At 40.5% G+C, this 21947-nt stretch overlaps 1 protein-coding gene across 1 annotated transcript; it reads right to left on the bottom strand.

The window, feature by feature from the left end:
- Positions 1–270: 270 nt before the first annotated feature.
- On the bottom strand, positions 271–21074 carry pgm2l1 (phosphoglucomutase 2-like 1). The gene is made up of 12 exons (XM_057830055.1): positions 20821–21074; positions 17177–17344; positions 15880–15986; positions 15569–15653; positions 15212–15492; positions 14849–15041; positions 14509–14787; positions 7096–7189; positions 6895–7024; positions 6632–6821; positions 6417–6550; positions 271–570 (listed from the first exon to the last, which is right to left on the bottom strand). The coding sequence occupies exons 1-12, from the start codon at positions 20929–20931 to the stop codon at positions 468–470; spliced, it is 1875 nt and encodes a 624-aa protein (XP_057686038.1). The 5' UTR covers positions 20932–21074; the 3' UTR covers positions 271–467.
- Between the last annotated feature and the right edge of the window lie 873 nt (positions 21075–21947).

The raw sequence follows: 21947 nt of genomic DNA, 5'->3' as shown, positions 1-21947 counted from the left end.
CGGCATCAGCACACGTTTTATTGATACAAACGATTTGTTATTTAGTCATTGTTTGGGCCAAATTTGACCAGTTTTGATATTTGACAGCAATAGAAATAAAACTATCATTATTTAATCTTGGAAGTTGATGACTATTCCTGAAGTGAATCCCAGAATTTTATTCATGTGCAAGTTGCACATGAAGAATTGCAACAAAGGCTCAAACCAAAAGCTGTAAAATGTGATTGTTCCATATATTTAAACAAAATGTCAGTCTTTCAACTTCACCAGCTTTATTTAGGAACATGAAATGTTTGTGAACACGGGAAGCAGAAATGTTATAAAAATAAATAAAGATATAATCGTTCTTTCACGCTTCACGCATGTAAACATTTTCTTTCGATTCGTCACCATCGCCAAAGCAACTGTAAGCTGCTGTAAGTACTCCATGAAACACAATGGGAAACGACGCCATGAAGGGGGCAGAGCTAGACTACGCGGCGAATCAAGTTGTTTTTTTCAGGTTCGAGGAAGTCCTCCAGCAGTGCGTCAGTCACCTTCTGAAGCTCTGCCTCCAGGCCAGATACCTCACTGTAACACAGACGACAAGACACATTCACGTCAACCTGGCCCTTTGATATTATTATCAGATTAAATTATTTTCCCCATTTTTATCAATCAACAATCAAATTTATTTCTATAGCCCTTTACAAAGCCCGAAAGATAGACCTTTACAAAAACCTGACAGGCCCTCAAAGTGCTTTACAACAAAGACAAACATGGTTCATGAAAGATAAACATAAGGAAAGTACCATACTATGACGTAAAGAAAAACAAAACGCATCACGATAAAAGTCAAAACAGCAAAATAAAAAAAATAAAATAAGATAAAGTCCAAAAACATTCAAACCCTTAAGAAATAAAACCAGGCCACCCTAGTCAGGGGAAAAGGGGAGTTTCAAAAAGTGTGTCTTTAAATGAGATTTAAAAAGGCCTAGATTGGTAATGGTGCGGATTTCAGGGGGTGGGCTATTCCATAACCTGGGGGGCAGCAACTGCAAAAGATCGGTCCCCCCACTGTTTGAGTTTTGACCTCGGAATTTGCAAAAGAAGCTGGCTGGTAGAACGAAGAGCCCTGCCAGAGTTACGGAGGGTTAAAATTCCCGATAAATAGGAAGGAGCCTGGTCATTAATAGAATTAAAAACAAACAGTAAAAGTTTGAAATCAATTCTAAAATGGACTGGAAGCCAGTGGAGCGATGAAAGCACGGGGGTAATATGTTCCTGTCTAGGTGTACCAGTTAAAAATCGACAAGTTGAAGACGAGAAATCGAGGACTTGGGAAGACCAACATAAAGTGCATTGCAGTAGTCCAACCATGAGCTAATAAAAGCGTGAATTGCTTTTTCAAGGTGGTGGCGACTAAGAAAAGGCTTCACTTTGGTCAAGAGACGGAGCTGGAAAAAAAACTTGCTCTTACAACAGAACTAATCTGTTTTTCAAAGTTGAGCCCGTTATCAAACATCACTCCGAGATTTGTAACGTGTGTCTTAAAAATGGGAGCCAGGGCGCCAGTGTTGGGTTCAAAGGCATTCATCATGGAAGGTGTACCAAAAGTAATATATTCAGTTTTGCTCTTGTTAAGATGTAAGAAGTTTTGTGCTAACAACTGCTTCAAATCAGATATGCACTCCATCATTTTAGTAAGAGCAGTTTGTTCGTTGGGTCTCAGGGGCAGATACAGCTGCAGGTCGTCATCATAAAAATGAAAAGAGATATGTTTTTTTTTATAATTGGTCCTAAAGGTAGGCGATAAAGGGCAAATAGGACAGGCCCTAAAATAGAGCCTTGTGGCACCCCGCAAGACAGAGAGGTTTGTGAGGAGTAAAATTCCCCAATCATTACCAAGAAGGCCCTATGTTTATTTATTTACAGTGGGGAGAACAAGTATTTGATACACTGCCGATTTTGCTGGTTTTCTCACTTGCAAAGCATGTAGAGGTCTGTAATTTGTATCATAAGTTCTCTTCAACTGTGAGGGACGGAATCTAATACAAAAAAGCAGAAAATCACGTTGTATGATTTTAAATAATACATTTGCATTTAATTGCATGAAATAAGTATTTTATACATCACAAAAATCGAACTTAATATTTGGTACGGAAACCTTTGTTTGCTATTACAGATACCAAACGTTTCCTTTAGTCCTTGACAAGGTTTGCACACACTGCAGCAGGGATTTTGGCCCACTCCTCCATGCAGATCTTCTCCAGAGCCTTCAGGTTTCGGGGCTGCTGCCGGGCAACACGGACTTTCAGCTCCCTCCATAGATTTTCTATCGGGTTCAGATCTAGTGACTGGCTAGGCCACTCCAGGACCTTAAGATGCTTCTTATGGAGCCACTCTTTAGTTGCCTTGGCTGTGTGCTTTGGGTCGTTGTCATGCTGGAAAACCCAGCCACGACCCATCTTCAGGGCTCTCACTGAAGGAATGAGGTTGTCAGCCAAGATCTAGCGATACATAGCCCCATCCATCCTCCCCTCAATACGGTGCAGTCGTCCTGAAGTGAAGCAGTGAAGCAGCCCCAAAAAATGATGTTTCCTCCTCCATGTTTCACGGTTGGGATGGTGTTCTTGGGGTTGTACTCATCCTTCTTTTTCCTCCAAACACGACAAGCCGAGTTTAGACCAAAAAGTTCAATTTTGGTCTCATCCGACCACACGACCTTCTCCCATTGCTCCTCTGGATCATCCAGATGGTCAGTGGCAAACTTCAGACGTGTCTGGACATGCACTGGCTTCAGCAGCAGGACCTTGCGTGCGCTGTAGGATTTTAATCCATGACGGCGTAATATGTTTCCGATGGTTTTCTTCAAGACTGTGGTTCCAGCTCTCTTCAGGTCATTGACCAGGTCCTGCCGTGTAGTTCTGGGCTGATCCCTCACCTTCCTCATGATCAGTGATGCCCCACGAGGTGAGATCTTGCATGGAGCCCCAGAACGAGGCAGATTGACGGTCAACTTGAATTTCTTCCATTTTCTAATAATCACTCCAACAGTTGTTACCTTCTCACCAAGCTGCTTGCTTATTTTCCTGCAGCCCATCCCAGCCTTGTGCAGGTCTATTATTTTATCCCTGATGTCCTTACACAGCTCTTTGGTCTTGGCCATTGTGGAGAGGTTGGAGTTTGTTTGTTTGAGCATGTGAACAGTTGTCTTTTATACAGGTAACAAGTTCAAACAGGTGCAGTTATTTCTGGTAATGAGTGGAGAACAGGAGGGGTTCTTAAAAAAGAACTATGAGCCAAAATATTTACTAGTTGGTGATATATCAAATACTTATTTCATGCAGTTAAATACAAATTTATTATTTAAAAATTATAAAATGGGATTTTCTGGATTTTTGTATTAGATTCCGTCCCTCACAGTTGAAGAGAACTTATGATACAAATTACAGACCTCTACATGGCTTGCAAGTGGGAAAACCAGCAAAATCGGCAGTGTATCAAATACTTGTTCTCCCCACTGTATATTTTCCCCATTTTTAATGATATAGTCATATCACATCACATATTTACATTACTAACATTGCTTGTGCACTCACTTTACCCTATCACAGCCCTATCCGCTCTATCTTCCCTCTTTTTATCCTTCATTTACTTAGAGTCTCTCATCCCTCACATGGTGTCCTCTGGTAAAAATAGTCATAGCGCGATAGCACCCAAACACATATATAAGGTAAAATGTGTATTTAATCAATTTATTTTTATCATTCCTGTCTCTCTGTCACACCCTAAACCCATTTCTGTCCCATCCTTTCTCTGAATGAACGACACAAAATAAACAACCACAATGGGATTACACTAAACTCTTAGCCTATAAAGACACTGAGGGTAGGTTCATTCTGCAGGTCTTAATGCACAATTCCAAATTTTTTGTCATATCTGTTTTTTTGGCGTGCCCGTTCAGACTGCCTTTGTCTATTGAGCACGTTCAAGTATCACACATGTGCAATAAAGTGGTGTGGAAAAAGTATCTGAACCTTTTGGAATTTCTCACATTTCTGCGTAAAATCACCATCAAATGTGATCTGATCTTTGTCAAAATCACACAGATGAAAAAAACTCTGCTTTAACTAAAACCACCCAAACATTTATAGTTTTTCATATTTGAATGAGGATTGTATACAAACAATGACAGAAGGAGGAAAATAAGTAAGTGAACCATCACATTTAATATTTTGTGACATGCATGAATCGTCTTTAGGTCATGCCACAGCATCTCAATGGGGTTCAAGTCTGGACTTTGACCTTACCACTCCAGAACGTGTATTTTGTTCTTCTGAAACCATTCTGAAGTTGATTTACTTCTGTGTTTTGGATCATTATCTTGTTGCAGCATCCATCCTCTTTTTATCTTCAACTGTCTGACAGACGGACTTGGGTTTTCCTGCAAAACATCCTGATAAACTTTTGAATTCATTCTTCCATTAATGATTGCAAGTTGTCAGAGCCCTCAGGCACCAAAACAGCCCCAAATCATGATGCTCCTTCCACCATGCTTCACGGTGGGGATGAGGTGGTGATGTTGGCAAGGCTGCTCCATTTTCCCTCCACACATGACATTGTGTGTTACTCCCAAACAATTTAACTTTGGTTTCATCAGGCCACAAAATATTTTGCCAGAACTTCTGAGGAGTGACCAAGTGCCTTTTTGCGAACATTAAACGAGTAACAATGTTTTTGGGTTTTTTTTTGACAGCAGTGGCTTCCTTCGTGGAGTCCTTTCATGCACTCCATTCTTGGCCATAGTTTTACCTATAATTGATGTGTGCACAGATATCGGACTGTGCCAGTGATTTCTGTGAGTCTTTAGCAGACACTCTTGGGGTCATTTTTTACTTCTCTGAGTATCCTGCGCTGAACTCTAGGAGTCATCTTTGGTGGACGGCCACTCCTTGGGAGAAAGGCAACAGTGTGAAACTCTCTCCATTTGTAGACACCTTCTCTGACTGTCGATTGATGAACATCCAGACTTTGAGAGATGGTTTTGTATCCTATCCTAGTTTTATACAAATCAACAATCCTTGATTGCAGGTCTTCTGACAGATTTTTTGACAGCCATGATGCACACCAGACTGCTTCTGATCAAGACAATTCTTACCAGGTGTGTGTTTCATTGTGGGCAGGGCAGCTTTAAACCACTAATCAGTGATTGGTCACACACCTGACTTAAATTGTTTGGTAAAAATTGGTTTCAATTGCTCATTAAGTCTCCTTAGGCAGAGGGTTTACTTACTTATTTTTCCCCCTTCTTTCATTGTTTGCATGCTATCCTCATTAAAAAATGAAAACCTATAAATGTTTGGGTGATTTTAGTTAAAACAGACACGGTTTTACATATGTGTGATTTTGACAAAGATCAGATCACATTGGATGGTGATTTTATCCAGAAATGTGAGAAATTCCAAAAAGTTCAGATACCTTTTCATACCACTCTAATTCGCAGTCCGCGATGTGCTGAGAAAACTGACCCACATACGCAGAAGCATCAAAACAAATGGTGGCTTAACGTCATTCTATGGTAATCCTATTTTGATTTTCAAAAAGAGGACACAAATATTTACCGTTCAGTCTTATGTTCAAAGTTTATATGACTTGATATCATGCACGCACTGTGCGTGCATGTCGCACACACACGCGGACAGTTTTCCCCGACTCTTGGCCGTGTAAGCAATCTTGAAATATTGCTCATTTGGAGCACTGAAAGACAACCGAGCATTTTCAGGCTTACAGCTCCCCCTCCTATTTTATTTTTTTATGACTTGTCAAGCCCGCCGCTTACCTAAAAGCCGCGTTCAATCTCGGTGCTAACGCTAATGCACAGCTGCACCGCTACCGTAGCGCCCGGTCTCTCCGCTTTTCGCAGACGTAAATGTTGCATGAATTCAGATTTGAGGGACTTGACAGTTCAGTCCGCAGCCACATTCTGGAAAAATGTGGCCCAGATCGGATTTTAACCACATACAAAAGTGACCTCGATCGGATTTGAAATGGTCCACTTCTATGAGACTTATCCCGTTCAGACTGTCAAGTTAATGCCTCACTTTAGTTGGAAAAATACGAAAAAATGTGCATTGAGACCTGCGGTATGAACCTAGCCTAAGATTCCCATTTTCCGTGTCTCATATTGAATGAATACATTTTGAAAGCCCAATCGTTTTGTTACCCGATACCAATCCTCTGTTTAACAAGCGGAAGGATCTCAAGTTCAAACTTGCATACTTTTGACTTTTCTGAAAGTGGCCCTCGAAGTTTGGACACCCCTACTTTACGTGGTGCTTGTGTAAAATGCAAGAAACACTTTTCAAAAACGTGCTTTGATGATGTGAGATCAAAGACTACTTTATTTTTTATTATAATTATTTAAATGATAGGACCTGGTTCCGGGCACGGTGCAGAGCTCAGTGTAGATTTTGATTTTGGGTTCGGTGCCGCTCGTCCTTAGCGTGGCCACGACGCCGTTTTCCAGCATGAAGGTGACCATGTGACCACTCCTGCTCACAGGCAGCACCTGAGCAGGGAACCAGCAAAGTGGGGTGAGCAGAAGAACGGGAAGGAAAAAGGAAGGTGACAAAGTCAGGAAGCATGTTACCGAGCGATTGTCCGTCTGGCTGCTGTCATATCCTGTGTTAACATCTCTAACGTTGACCACACGTATGCCGCCGCAAGTGTTGGGATACGTGCCGCTGCTCTCAAAGTCTCTGATGCGAGTAAAAATGCGGCGAATGGCAACTGTGTCATTGCAGGTGACGTAGGATGTTCGCGACAGATGATATCCGTACCTGCATGCAGGAAATTCATACACGAACAGACACAACATAAAAGTGTGAACAGAAATAGAGGCTGCATTCTTACATTTGGTAGATGTTGTGCAGTTGTTGCTGGAAACTGAGGTTCCTTTCATGAAGGAAGGAGGCCATCTCAGCCATCACAGCGGCCGTGCTCACGCCGTCCTTTTCGGGAATCAGACTGCCGCACAAGAAGCCTGTGCGCACATACGCATGTCATGGGTCAGGCGGATTGATGGCGCTGGCAGAGGCATGCTCTGAAAAGTACCAATGGACTCCTCAAAGGCGAACAAAACTGTCTTTCCCACTGCAGTGAGCTCTTGGATTCTGTTCCCGATCCACTTGAAACCTGGAAGAGTTTCCTGTTGACAACAAAAAAACGCACTTTTAATTTTATGTTAGTTTTCGCGGGGCTGGAACAGAATACTAATGACATTTACAGCGGGGCAATTATTAATTGCCAATTAAGTATTTAGTCAACCACTAATTGTGCAAGTTCTCCCACTTGAAAATATTAGGGAGGGCTGTAATTGTCAACATAGGTAAACCTCAACCATGAGAGACAGAATGTGGGGAAAAAAGAAAAAAAAAAAAACCAGAATATCACATTGTTTGATTTTTAAAGAATTTATTTGCAAATCATGGTGGAAAATAAGTATTTGGTCAATACCAAAAGTTCACCTCAATACTTTGTTATGTACCCTGTGTTGGCAATAACGGAGGCCAAACATTTTCTGTAACTCTTCACAAGCTTTTCGCACACTGTTGCTGGTATTTTGGCCCATTCCTCCATGCAGATCTCCTCTAGAGCAGTGATGTTTTGAGGATGTCGATGGACAACACGGACTTTCAACTCGCTCTTCACCCCGTGGTGAGCTGGGACCACAGTAACAAAGGCTACTATCAGTAACACAATGCGCCGCCAGGGACTTAAATCCTGCATTGCCAGACATGTCCCCCTGCTGAAGAAAGTACACGTCCAGGCCCGTCTGCGGTTCGCTAGAGAGCATTTGGATGATCCAGAAGAGGACTGGGAGAATGTGTGATGGTCAGATGAAACCAAAATAGAACTTTTTGGTAGAAACACAGGTTCTCTTGTTTGGAGGAAAAAGAATAATGAATTGCACCATACCCACTGTGAAGCATGGGGGTGGAAACATCATGCTTTGGGGCTGTTTTTCTGCAAAGGGACCAGGACGACTGATCTGTGTAAAGGAAAGAATCAATGGGGCCATGCATCGAGAGATTTTGAGTGAAAATCTCTTTCCATCAGCAAGGGCATTTAAGATGAGACGTGGCTGGGTCTTTCAGCATGACAATGATCCCAAACACACAGCCAGGGCAACAAAGGAGTGGCTTCGTAAGAAGCATTTCAAGGTCCTGGAGTGGCCTAGCCAGTCTCCAGGTCTCAACCCCATGGAAAATCTGCGGGGAGAGTTGAAAGTCCGTGTTGCCCAACGACAGCCCCAAAACATCACTGCTCTAGAGGAGATCTGCATGGAGGAATGGGCCAAAATACCAGCAACAGTGTGTGAAAAGCTTGTGAAGGGTTACAGAAAACGTTTGGCCTCTGTTATTGCCAACAAAGGGTACATAACAAACAGTGACGTGCGGTCAGGTGAGGCAGAGCCTCACCTGTCATCATGACAAAAAAAATAATTATAGCATCAAATTTATATTAATATTTGTCCATTGCTCTTTATGTATGACTCATTTCAAACATTTTTTATAGTCAAAATCGCTGAATTTGCCCATTTCCTGTTCAAATAACGAAATGAAACGAGAGGTGCGGCAGCAACGAGTAAAGCCTCACCTCTGATTGCGCAATCCATAACAAACTGGGTTGATACATGGAATTGGAGCGTGCTGGTTGCCGTACATCTGCATGTCGCCATTATAATGTTTCCAGATACGTTTATTTGACCTGATTTTCCACAGTCTGGCTAATGTCTTTAACCCTTAAAGTTTAATTTTTGTTAGCGACATATTTAGTTTTGCTGATGGGAAATAAAACCGCAGTGAAAAGGCACAGCTTGCGGCAGATAGTACTCTGCCGCACTGAAAGGGGGCGTACGTGAAACTGGACTTTCCGTCAAAAGTGGACGCGATTAACAACACCGGAGCTAAAAGGTTTGCTTCATACTACGGGACAGAAGATAACTCGCGCTTTTCAAACGGACTGGTACACCCGAAAAGACCGGCTATGTGGCTGTCCTTCGAAAAAATCGGCTTTGCTGCTTTCCCTTCCTTTTTTTCTCAACTTGTGCCAATGTCTGGACTAACACGAGATATTGTGACATTAAAAAACTACCACGAAGCCTCAGCAAACACGAGAGCTCGACCACTCACATTCAAAGCCGGATTGCTTTAAAAACTTTTGAAAGCTCAAGGATCGATTTGGCTTTGACGAACAGCGGAAGCTCAACGGTAGCATCCAGAACGCGAAGGTAAAGAGTTTGAAATACCTCATTAATGCAACCTGCATCCTAGCTAAACAGGAGTTAACATTTCGTGGTAACGATGAGCGTGTAAGCTCTTCTAAACGTGGCATATATGTAGAACGATTACATGGTTTTGCTAAGAAAGATGAAAGGTTAGCTAGACATTTGGACACATCCACTGTGTGTTCTGGCTTATCAAATAGAACACAGTGATCTAATTGAAGCAATCCTCTCCATTGAGGCGGAGAGATTTTTTTAAGGTAAAGAAGGAGGACTTTTACAAAAAGGGCGTAGGTTTGCATAGGGACGGTAGGGACATAACACTACCAACTTTTCAGGATGCTAAAATTGTCCCCACCAACGTTTAAGCAACCTTACCTTTTTTGCATGATATAATGTTCAGTTATATAGAGAATTTAGATCTTTCAATAGTTCCATATGTTGTAAGGATAGAATTGACCCTACCATTATTAAGTAAATTATTTTCATTATGTTTATGCTAATAAAAACCAGACATTTATTCAGGAAGTTTTCAAAATGTTTCTTTAGTATTTTTTTAAAACAAAGGTTTGAATCGAACAGTGTATCATCTGAACCAATGCACATAAAAGTTATTATCAGTAGATAAGGATTTATTTTGCATTGATCATTTTGCCTATTAATTAACTAGGTTCATATACATGAGAAATGTGGCCCTTTGCCCCCTTCATCCAATCTGTTTGGTCTTATTAATGTCCTAACTAAATTTTGGCCTTAAATAAAATATTCTTTGTTTTTCTTTTCACACTTTTTGTTTAGCAATCTGTAAGAAATTGATTAAAGTATCAGAATTACAAGTTTTAAAAACAACTGAATATTTCACTAAAGGTCAGAATTGAATTCTGTGGTTTTGTACACCACTCTTTACTCTCATTTATGTTGCATGAATTATCGCAAATGCATGTTATTTTCTTACTTTTACGTATCGATAATATGTACCGTGTGTGCGTGTTTTGTGAAGAATGCTGATGAGATATGAAATAACCAGTAGCCAATTGAATAAGCTACCCTTTTTGGTTTATATATTTAGAAATCTGACACTAAAGGAGTGAGTGCCTCACCAACCATTAACCTCACCGCACGTCACTGATAACAAAGTATTGAGATGAACTTTTGGTATTGACCAAATACTTATTTTCTACCATGATTTGCAAATAAATTATTTAAAAATCAAACAATGTGATTTTCTGGGGTTTTTTCCACATTCTGTCTCTCATGGTTGAGGTTTAACCATGTTGACAATTACAGCCTCTCTAATATTTTCAAGTGGGAGAACTTGCACAATTAGTGGTTGACTAAATACTTATTTGCCCCACTGTATTTCTAATAAATTGAATCAAACTCATAAGTATGACTGTATAGTGATTAAGTGTGGGAACCTCGGGGTGATTAAGTGTGGGAACCTCTGGGTATTTCCTTATACGATTCTCCGATATAACTAGTAAAGAGAAAAACATGCAATTTTTAAATGGAAATAATGTTCAAATTTTGCACTGTTGTGGACAATCTGCCAAAAAACGTTTGTCTTCCTCACAGACTATGACAAGATTTCAGTGCAACATTTCAGTAAATAAATACAGCAACAGTATATTATTGCAACTAGGGGTGCGACAAAATATCGATATGGTGATATATCGTGATACTTTGTATCCCGAAAGGTTATCGATACGCTCATGTCAAGAATCGAGATAATGTTCCTCCATAATAGTGTCTCAGTTAACTGCATGGATGCCATTGATAGTGCTCGACGCCCAATCCATTAAGACTGGGAAGGGCGAATGAACATTTGTTCATTCAAAACTAGAGCATTCGCAGTCACCCTTTCCAATTTGCGGGGCATTTGCAAGTCACTTTCTGTTCATTTTAAGGCATTACAGGAAGACCCGTGCTGCCCATAAGGCGAGCTAAGCAAATGCCTAAGGGCGCAGCAGCGTCCAAAAGGGCGTCAAGAAAAATATTCAAATAATATTTGATGATAGTAGTATTCAAAAAATTATACAAAACAATAAAACCGTTCGTAATAAGTCTTTAAATAATAATAAAATCATTTTTCTAGTGTGCCTTCTGCCAGTTTCACTTTTTCCTGTGATGCGATAATTTCACCACAGAGCCTAGTCTCACCACCCAGCAGACCAGCGAGCTACCGGAAGGTGCTATGTTTAGCCTCCGCAATTGAGCGACGTTACGGTGACAAGTCAACTTTATGAAAAGACAAAAGCTCTCCGGGTCAGAAGAAAAAGAAAGAAGAGCGCATAATCGTGAAGAAAAACAGAGGTTTGTTGTGATGATTTTTTCAACAGCATAAGCACGTATACTTAGCGCAACTGCAAGCTAGCTGTTATTTACAAAGAGTTTATATGACTTACTGCTAAAGCAAAATTATACTGTATCATTACCCAGGCTGTTGTTTTAGAAATATTTTCAGTATTCAGTCAGCTGTGAATTAGTTTTAGTTGAATTTACTCCCCCTCCAATTTTAGAGAAATTTGGACAAATTGTATGGGAGACTGAAATTGTCTTGCTTATTTTCATGTGATGTGAATCACTTATCCCTTGTCTTAAATTGTGCTTTTCAAATAAATTTGTCTTGCCTAAAAGTGCCAAGGTTAATTAAATATATACACCCTTAAATATGAAATTAATAATTTCTGTGGTATGGGGGACTAAAAGTGCCACGGATTGAAATGCAAATATTTGTTATTAAATGTGGCATTAATTCATTAAAATGGCAATCACGTTCATGTAAAAAAAATATTCAATTAATTTTTTTATGCTATCATATATTATTTAATTCATTATTATCTGATAGTCCTGAGCATTTGCAGTGCTTCAAGAATTTATTTTCTTTTAACTACACCCATCAAAGATAGTGGCCGGATCCAATAGATAGGTACAGTAGGCTGCAAGAATTTAGGCGCTATTATGGTTATGTCATGCTGATTTCACAATCAACAGCTATTTGACTAATATAATGTAACATTCCACTTTCTTCTCTTTGTAGATGCTTTTCTGAAATATTTTCCTTCTACCTCTGTACATCTTGGGCCATCTTTTACAGTGAACTTATCCACATCAGCACCAAGTCCAAGCCCACCAAGTCCAGGAAAGATATGCACCTTCCAAAACAACTGTCATATGAAAGTGCAATAGATGCTTTTGCATCAGTGAAGACAAGGTGAGTAAGGGTATAGGTCAAGGTGAAAAAAAGGTTGCATTTTAAAGTGTTCTGTGTGTCTTTATAAAGGTTTGTGTGTGTGGGTGTTAATCATATTGTAATAACAATTGTAATTTATTGAATGCATTTGTTTTTGAAGTGTTTTTTTATTGGTGCTTTTGAATAGTTGTTAGCGCAATTTTCTTTTTATTTTCTGCACTTGTTTGTTGTTGTCTTTTTTTTAATATAATTACAAAGAGATAATGTGCTTTTTCAGTGTGAGTGTTTAAATATATGTGGTGAAAATAGGGGGGGCGCCAACAAATATGTTGCCTAGGGTACCAAATTGGTCAGGAGCGGCCCTGATTACAGGTCACTTCCTGTTGAGTTTGAGTCACTGTCTATTAGAGGTGTGCAAAATTTTTGATTCTTGAATTAGTCGCGATTCGGCCGTGGAAGATTCGAGAACGATTCACAAACATTCAAATTCCGATTATTGAAATAAGACAAGTAAAGCGGAAGTAAAACACAGTCAGGGCAGTCTTCGGGACGCAATGAGGAACGGACCGAGAGTAAACATCATGTTTGTCATTACCCGGGTAATGACAATGCTCAACTCATGCCGCTAGATAAAAAAAAACAATAATACCTGAATGCTGCCGACAGCCGCTACAAACTACGTCCACATAATGCTACAGAAGATATCACATGTATATAGAACTGGATGCGAAATGACAGACTTTCCAGCGTGCCATCTTAAAGCAGTAGACTTCTCAGGAAGGCTCTGCTGTAAAGAACCTTCCTACCAAACCTAAGTAACTTTTTATCTAAAATACTCCTAAATCGGCAAAATCTTGACTTGAATCCATCTTTAAATGCTGAAACAGTTCTAGAACTTTCACATGTCGAAAGTAGACAGAAGGGAAATTATGGAATAATGGGAGCAATTTTAACAACTTTAACGGTTGATTCACAACATTAAATTAATTGAATGTAGTTTAAAGCTGCTGATACAGAATGGGGACTTGAGTATTTTATCTACTGTTTTGAACTGTTAACTTGATACTGAAATATATGTTTATTTAAGCCTGAGAGGATTTTTGTACAATTTTTGTAACTAATGTACAAAACATTTAAAGCAACTACGGTAATAGCTGGGTGCATCAATAATCGATTTATAATCGAATCGTAGCCTCTGAATCGTAATTGAATCATTAGGTGCCCAAAGATTCCCACCTCTACTGTTTATTCATTCCTGTGTCATTTCCTGTACTGTAACCCAAAATCAACAGGAAGTGACTTAAAATCAACAGCTAAATGCCTGAAATGGCCCAAAATTACCTCGTTGCTTGCATTGGCTGCTGTTGCTGATGGCCAGAGAAGTGGGAGGAGCCCATTTGAATTTGGAGGGGTTCATTTGCTGCCACCTTCCCAGGTCAAATTCATCTAATAGTGATAAACTTACAGCAGAGGGATGAAAATAGCTTGTTTTTCTGTGTATTAGTTGTTTTTCAGAATATCCTAGAATGATTTCCTGACCAATGTATCAATAATCGTTGTATCGCCATATCATTAGATCATCGTTATGGTGAGCTTTGTCTCGCAAATCGTATCATAAGGTCCCAAGAGGTTCCCACCCCTAATTGCAACAATTTTAAGAATGATCGTGTCCAATTCATTTAAAATTGGGAGCACTGGTTTTAAATGCTCATGTTTGAGTGCCACTGACAGCGCTAGACTTCCAAATTATTCTGACTGGGATGGGCAGACTCCCAGTCAAAATGAATTGGTCATCTAGCGCTGTCAAAGGCAGCCAAGGAGTTAACATTGACACCGTGCAAATTATGGTAGCAACCTGCCGGTTCCTTTCTTAAAACAGTGACACATATCGTTTTAAACAGATACATCGATTCTTGGCGGGATTACCATATTGTCACACCCCTAATATCACTATTAAGGGTGTTCGTAACATTGATTAAGCCTAATATTCTCAACCCAGCGTTTGTCAAAGCGCTCGCCATCATCGCCGACATTGGTTGAGACTTACCTCTACCTTGAATCCTTCCTGGCGGGCGAGGGCGTGGAGAATCCTGGAGGAGACGGCGGTGGTGAGCATATAGACGTCCTGCAGGTCAGCGCAATCGCCATGCGTGTGCTTCCATGCTGACAACATCCACCACGACAGCAACGCTGCCAGCTCGTTTCCCGAAAACACCTTCCACTCACGGCTGTTGGTCTGCTCCGCCACTGCCAAGCGATCGGCGTCAGGATCGGTCGCCAGGACCACGGTGGCATTCTCCTGCTCGGCCAGACGGATAGACAGCTCCTGGAAACAAAAAGGGAGGAAGGAGAAAAATAGGACAAAGAAGAACAAAATGGCATCTTACCAGGACTGAGTGACCTTCCTCGGGGTTGGGGACGTGTACAGTCGGGAATTGTGGATCGGGGTCTTTCTGCTCTGGGACAGGAATGGGCGGCCGATCAAATCCAAAGGCGGCGAAGGCCCGTCGGACAAAGTCATGAGCGACGCCGTGGAATGACGAGTGCACAAACTTGAGGGGACACCTCGAATTCGCCTCCCTGCACGCATTCGCACGTCACTTGATCTCACAGCTCAGGGGAGGTCCCGCCCCCTCACACAGCTACACACTCGTCAAGTAAACGTGCTGTTTTCATGGCAACACACACCACAGTAAATGCGCTGTTTCCACAACACCAGCCATCATCGTACTTTTCACAAACTCTCTCACCTGTTCCAGCAGAGGCTGGTGAGGGTTTGCATGTAAGCATCGTCCACGCGCTTCAGCGGGTCGCTCCGCAGCGGACTGCTCTGTGCCAGCGTGACGTCCCAGCAGGCGGCGCCCCAGGGCTCCTGATGCTCCTTCACGCACGCCATGATGGCGGCGTCATGTGGCGCAGTCACCTGAGCGCCGTTTGACCAATATACCTTGTATCCGTTGTCCTCTTTGGGATTGTGAGACGCTGTAATCATCACGCCCGCCGCCGCACCTAGCTCCTTGACGGCGAAGGGCTATAGCACACAACCAGAAGTCACACATGCCAGTCCTGCCATAGGAGATTATGTCAAAAACCTCACATTTGCTCACCACATATGGAGTGGGCACATAGCTGGAAAAAAGATGCACGCCAACATCTCTGCTCAGCAAGACTGCTGCCGTTAATGACGCCAGCCTGAAAACATCGCACAAACGTTCTGACACTGCTATGTTCCCATGGCGACAGTAGCAACTGTAAATCTGCAGTTTCAAATGCAATACTGTAATAAATGTGCATGTCCATGGAATTGCTAGGCTAAAAATATGTAGTTTCCATGGCGATATATACAGCAATAAATGATCTGTTTCCACAACAACAGGAATAGTGAGATTTCATGGCAACACACTGAAGTTCTAATTACCTCTGACTACTACAGCCGCTCTCAGGCTGTCCCCTGGTGTCAAAGCCAACGACTACACCTCTGCGTGCTGCGTCTGGAACACACTTCAGCAGGTAGACACACAAACCCTGCAACACAAACACTTGCATTAGCTCACTGGCTGCCATTGATGGTGATCCAGAAACCAGAATTGCTTTAGAAATTAACCGTTTTGACAATGACCACACTGTTACTAATAGGGATGTGACAAAACATCGAAATCGTGATATATCGTGATACTTTGTATCCCAAAAGGTTATTGATATGCTCCTGCCAAGAATCAAGATATCATTTTAAAAAAGTGTCAATGTATTAAGAAAAAAATAAAATAAAAATGAACCAACAAGTTGCAACAAAAATCTACCACCATGATAGTGTCTCAGTTAACTCTAAGGCTGAATCTACGGTGCTCGACGCTCAATCCATTTAGACTGGGAACGTTCATTCATTGGAAACCAGAGCATTCACAGTCATTCTGTCCGATGTTCAGGGCATTTACAGGTCACTTGCTGTTCATTTCCTGTTGAGTTTAAGTCACTGCCTATTCATTTAGGTGATTCCCAGGCCACTTCCTGTTCTGTAGCTCAAAATAAACAGGAAGTGACCCATAAAATATTCCAAAATCAACAGGAAGTAACTGATAATCAACAGGTAAATGATCTTAAATGGCCCAAAATTACCTCATTGCCTGGCATTGGCAGCCACTGACGGCCATAGACGTTCAATCCGTTTGAAGTGGGAGGGATGGCAGTGCCACCCTCCCATTTCAAATGGATTGGACATCTACTAGTGATAAACTTATTCCAATTCACAGCAGAAGCTTGCTTTTCTGTTTATTAGTTGTTTGTAGAATATTCCAGAATGATTTCCTGTCCAATGTATCGTTATGTATCAACCAACCAACATCAACCAATGTAATCGTTGTATCGCTATATCGTCAGATCATCATTATCGTGAGCTTTGTATCGCAAATCGTATCGTGATGTACCAAGAGGTTCCCAATCCTAGTAACTAATGCATATTACCACTAAAACACGAAAAATAAGGAAACAGATCAACAACCTTCCTGCTGTTCTATAATGTTATGTCATAAATTAATTTAGTGGCTGCCATTGACGGTGATAGACGTCCAGTTCATTTCGACTGAGCGGGCTGACAGTGATCTTTGAAACATGATGATTCAATGTGAGCCATCCCAGTTTAAATGGATTTATTGTCTGTTACTGTCAAAAGCAGTGAATGAGTTAGCATACACAAACAAATAGAAACACATGCTGACCTGTGTGGACTGGATAACTGTGAGGTCATTGATGCGGTTAAAACCTGCCCCCATCGGCGCTCTCAGTCCAGCGGTGCCAAATGACAGCGTGGAACAGAACCGGCCCCGCAGCTCTGACACGCTCACCGACTCCAGCAAGGCAGCTGTTTGGGCACGCGTCCACTCATTCTGACACAGACACACACATTATATGTTTATAGTAGGGTTGTTCTGATCATGTTTTTTTGCTCCCGATCTAGGGCTGGGCGATATGGCCTCAAACATGTATCACGATAAATTGAGCAGATTTATCTCGATAACGATAAATGACGATAAATTCGCCCAAGCGGACTGTTATATAATTTGAAAATCTGAATCAATGCATGAAATACAGATTAACTATTTCTTGTTGATTTATTTACCAGCATTCAATTTGATATACTGTATTTAACAATTGTACATGCAGTCTAAACATTAAGTTTATAAAAATGTATTGTAAGCAATAAGAATTCAAGTATGAACATTTATAACAGCGTGTATGACTTGAACAATGTACATTGTCAAAATCAATATGCCTGTGCAAACATGTCATTGTAACACAAATGACTTGCAATTTGAACAGTACACTTCAAAAAGACAACTTATTGTTAATGGCTGCTGTGACATAATTATTAAATACAAGTGTTTACTTTATGGTTTAAGGGTTTTTCCCCCCCAGTGCATTTTTAAATAAATGCACGCACAATAAAAATAGCTGGGGCCATTTCTCGGTCATTATAAGTTTCGCCGTTGGATTGTACTTTATGCTGAATGCTTTACCATCACAAAAGCTATCAGAGGAATCACACACAGACAGATACAAAATAACGCCACATAGTAATTGCTAGATGCAGTCCGTGCCCAATCCACTCATTAAGTTCAGCCGTTTCGACAAGGTTAGAGCCACTATCAGACTCCATAACGTTCGTTTGTAGCGTTAGCCGCTAGCTAGCGTTAGCCTGGCTACCAGTAGAAAGCACTGAAAGCACCATCTCCGGAAATCGTGAAAACAAAGGAGGACAGCGGGTGAAAGCCCGTCTGGATGCCACCAAGAGTCTACTAAATGTCGGTTGAAAGTTTGGTGAACCTCCCTTAAGCCACACTCCATCACGTTTTGCTTGTAGCGTTAGCTGCTAGCGTTAGCTTACCGAGCTTTTGTTTGATTGGCTTCCTGATGATCACGTGACTCCCTACGTAAGCACATTCACTGCTTTCTTAAAGGGGAATGAACATAGACGAACAACACAGAATCAAAGCGGGATGAAAAGACTATATTTTCTTGTTTTATTAATTCACCGAATTTACCGACATGGTCAAAATTACGTCGGTCATCGTTAAGAATTTCGGTGACGGTAAATTTTCGGTTAACCGCCCTGCTCTATCCCGATCCGATCCCGATCGTTTTAGTTTGAGTATCTGCCGATCCCGATATTAACCGATTCGATTGCTTTTTTTTTGGTCCCGATTCAATTCCAATCATTCCCGATAATTTTTCCCGATCATATACATTTTGGCAATGCATTAAGAAAAAAATGAATAAAACTCGGACGAATATATACATTCAACATACAGTACATAAGTACTGTATTTGTTTATTATGACAATAAATCCTCAAGATGGCATTTACATTATTAACATTCTTTCTGTGAGAGGGATCCACGGATAGAAAGACTTGTAATTCTTAAAGGATAAATGTGACTTTGTATATTGTGACTAAATATTGCCATCTAGTGTATTTGTTGAGCTTTCAGTAAATGATACTGTAGCCATGCCCAGATGCATGATGGGAAGTGCAACCATGACTGTGCGTAGTGCTACCAATTGATAAATCTTCTCTGCGTTGGGAAATACCATAGGGTGTTAAGAAAGAGATCAATTACTACCTTGCTTCCCCACATTGCTTCCCACGATATTTCTAACTGTAGGGAGAGGGATTGTAAGGCTTTAGCCAATTAAAAAAAGGCTCCAAAGGCTGCCAAAATTCACTCTACTCATTTTACGCTGCCTTTTAGCTCCCTATATAGGTAAAACGGCGCCATTACAGATTGAGCGCAACAATGCGTGAGTGGGTCGTGCAGCGCATGCATTAATTGTGTTAAATATTTTAACGTGATACATTTTTTTAAAAATTAATTACTGCCGTTACTGGGATAAATTTGATAACCCTACCTTAAGCCTAAACTAAAGACTCCGGATGAGTGTAACATATTATGTTTATAATGTTAAATACAATTAGAAAAGGATTTAATTTAAAAAGATATATATATATTAAAAAAAGGCATGTCCAATATTTTTGGGCCGATTCCGATACTTTGAAAATGACGTGATCGGACCCGATCGATCGGCATCGACATCTCTAGTTTATAGTGTGTGATCACCGTATTTTTCGTAATGTAAGTCGCACCAGCCCAAAAATGCGAAATGAAGAGGAAAAAAAACATCTAAGTCGCACCGGAGTATAAGTCGCATTTTTGGGGTAAATTTACTTGATAAAATCAAACACATAGACCAGATATGTCATCTTGAAAGCCAATTTAAAATAAAAATACAATAGAGAACAACATGCGGAATAAGTGTTAAGTATGATAATGTAGCATGATGCATGAACAACGAAATGCGAACATGGCCGGTATATTAACTTAACATTGCTATTAAGAGTTATTCAGATGACTATAGAATAAAAAACATGCTAACAAGTTTACCAAAACACCAGTGTCACTCCAAAGCACCAAAATAACATGTGAAACGATATAATAATGTGTTAATAATTTCACACATAAGTCGCTCCTGAGTATAAGTCGCACCCCCAGCCAAACTATGAAAAAAAAACAGCGACTTATTGTCCGAAAAATACGGTAGTGCGATTGTCATGTGCACGCATTAGCCGCAATAGACGTCCAATGGATTGCATGCCTATCGCCATCAATAGCACTGAAACTTGATCATTCTCTGCCAACCCTTCTAGATCAAATGGATTGGACGTTGTCTCTGGCAGTGAATTAGTTTACTGTGAATGCCTTGGACTGCATGTAGAGTCATGTTCAGGGTGTAGGCCTATGTGCGGTATGTCTGTGTGGGGTGCATGTGTGTTGTGTTTGGGTAGGTCACTGTTTGACAGTCATGTGAAGGGTATGTGAGGCTGAAGTTGACATTTACACACGAGGTTATCAAAGTTCATGACCTTTAACTGGAGAAGAGAGCAGAGGAAAGGGTTAGGGGTTAGGTTGTAAATTTGATCTTCCCAAAACATTCTGGAAGCCTCCAGTAGGCTGGTGGGTTCCACATTGGTTTGAACAGCTTATCGTCAGCTAATTCATAAATCCCTATCACAAACCTTTATTTGCCGTTCGCTTCAGTTATGAAGCAACATTTGTGTCATTAAATAATTATCTTATTAATCACGTTCAGCCAGGTTATTTGGCTTTATCAACTTGGTAGCCACACCCTCGGTTTCAGAAAATTTGGCACATGACAACTTTCTCCTAGCTTTGGTTGTTGTTGTTGGTCAACAATGCAGCACACGTGAGTGGCGAATCTTGTCAGTGGTGCAGAAAGAGCGTTGAATCAATTTGATTGACACAACAGTTTTGATTGACAGAATGGCAGATGATGAGTTCCAGGCTCACCTTGTCCCAGCGCATCCAGCGACGCAGTGCCTCGTCCAGCTTCTCATCCCCGCAGCTTGGTGGCCTCTGCTCGGCCTCACCGATTCTGTCGTTCCGTTCAGCGTCGCTCATGCTGACTCGATGTTGGCGAGCCAAGTTCCATCGTCACGACGTTACCCTGCTAATGCTAAAGCTAATTCTGACGCTATAAAGCTGATGAGAAGCAGCAGTGTCAGCTGACAGTTGGACGGTAAAATTCTTATAAGTCAGCTCTGCTTCCGTTAGTTTTTCAAATGAAAAGCATGTGAAAAGCTATGACCTTCAAAATAAGTTTTAGCTATATAAAGTAATGGTTATCCAAGAGTCAAATTATATTAATATTATTGTTGCTTAAATGTGGAAATGAATCACAGAGGATTAAAGGCACTGACATTTTTAAAAATGGACCATGTATTTTTAAATTACTAATTGGGAAAAAAGTTTCCTTGAAAAAGTAAGAACCATATTTTGATCATGATCAAACTAAAACTTTTTCATAAGAATATTCATTTTTAAATAATTTTTAAAAATGTCACTACAATAATGAACAAAAGCTTTTTTTTTTTATTTGACTACTAAATTTTCCATTGTGTATGGAAGCCCTTTCCTGCCACAAAAAAAAAAAAAAAAAAAAAAAAAAAAAAAACAACAACAACAACAAAAAAGTACGAAAACTTTTTTTTCTCAACAAAACAAGCAGTGGGGAAAAAAATTAATATTTTTTTTTTTACTTGCTGGTGCCCGTTTTCGCCAGTGAAAATTTTTGTTTTTGTTTTTACTTGCTTATGCCCATTTCGTAGAAACAGACAACAGCAAGTAAAACAAACAAACAAATTTCCACTGCTGGAAATGGGCACCAGCAAGTTTTTAAAAAAAAAAGAAAAAAAAAGAAAAAAAAATCCACTGGTGGAAATGGGCACCAGCAAGTAAAAAAACATTCCTCTGGCGGGAATAAGCATTTTGTTTTATTGAGAAAACGTTTTCATACTTTATTTATTTTTTAATCTAGTGGCGAGAATGGGCTTCCATAAATTGTGCGAGTGATTGTAGAGAAAACATTTTTACAGTTGACAATTTTAATTACTTAACAAATTAATAGCTTTGTATTT

Source organism: Corythoichthys intestinalis, chromosome 2 (assembly GCF_030265065.1).
Source record: "Corythoichthys intestinalis isolate RoL2023-P3 chromosome 2, ASM3026506v1, whole genome shotgun sequence".
Taxonomy (NCBI): Eukaryota; Metazoa; Chordata; class Actinopteri; order Syngnathiformes; family Syngnathidae; genus Corythoichthys; species Corythoichthys intestinalis.
Note: the sequence above shows the minus strand (reverse complement) of the source record. Positions and strands in the feature narration are given on the sequence as shown.

Bases quoted from the DNA above. Each gene is read 5' to 3' on its own strand.
- pgm2l1 (XM_057830055.1), bottom strand. From the start codon at position 20,931: ATGAGCGACGCTGAACGGAACGACAGAATCGGTGAGGCCGAGCAGAGG. The intron at 15,987-17,176 runs GTCAGCATGTGT...TTTGTGTTGCAG, and splicing joins CAGTTATCCAGTCCACACAG to GGTTTGTGTGTCTACCTGCT. The intron at 6,822-6,894 runs GTAAGAATGCAG...TCCTGCATGCAG, and splicing joins CTGCACAACATCTACCAAAT to GTACGGATATCATCTGTCGC.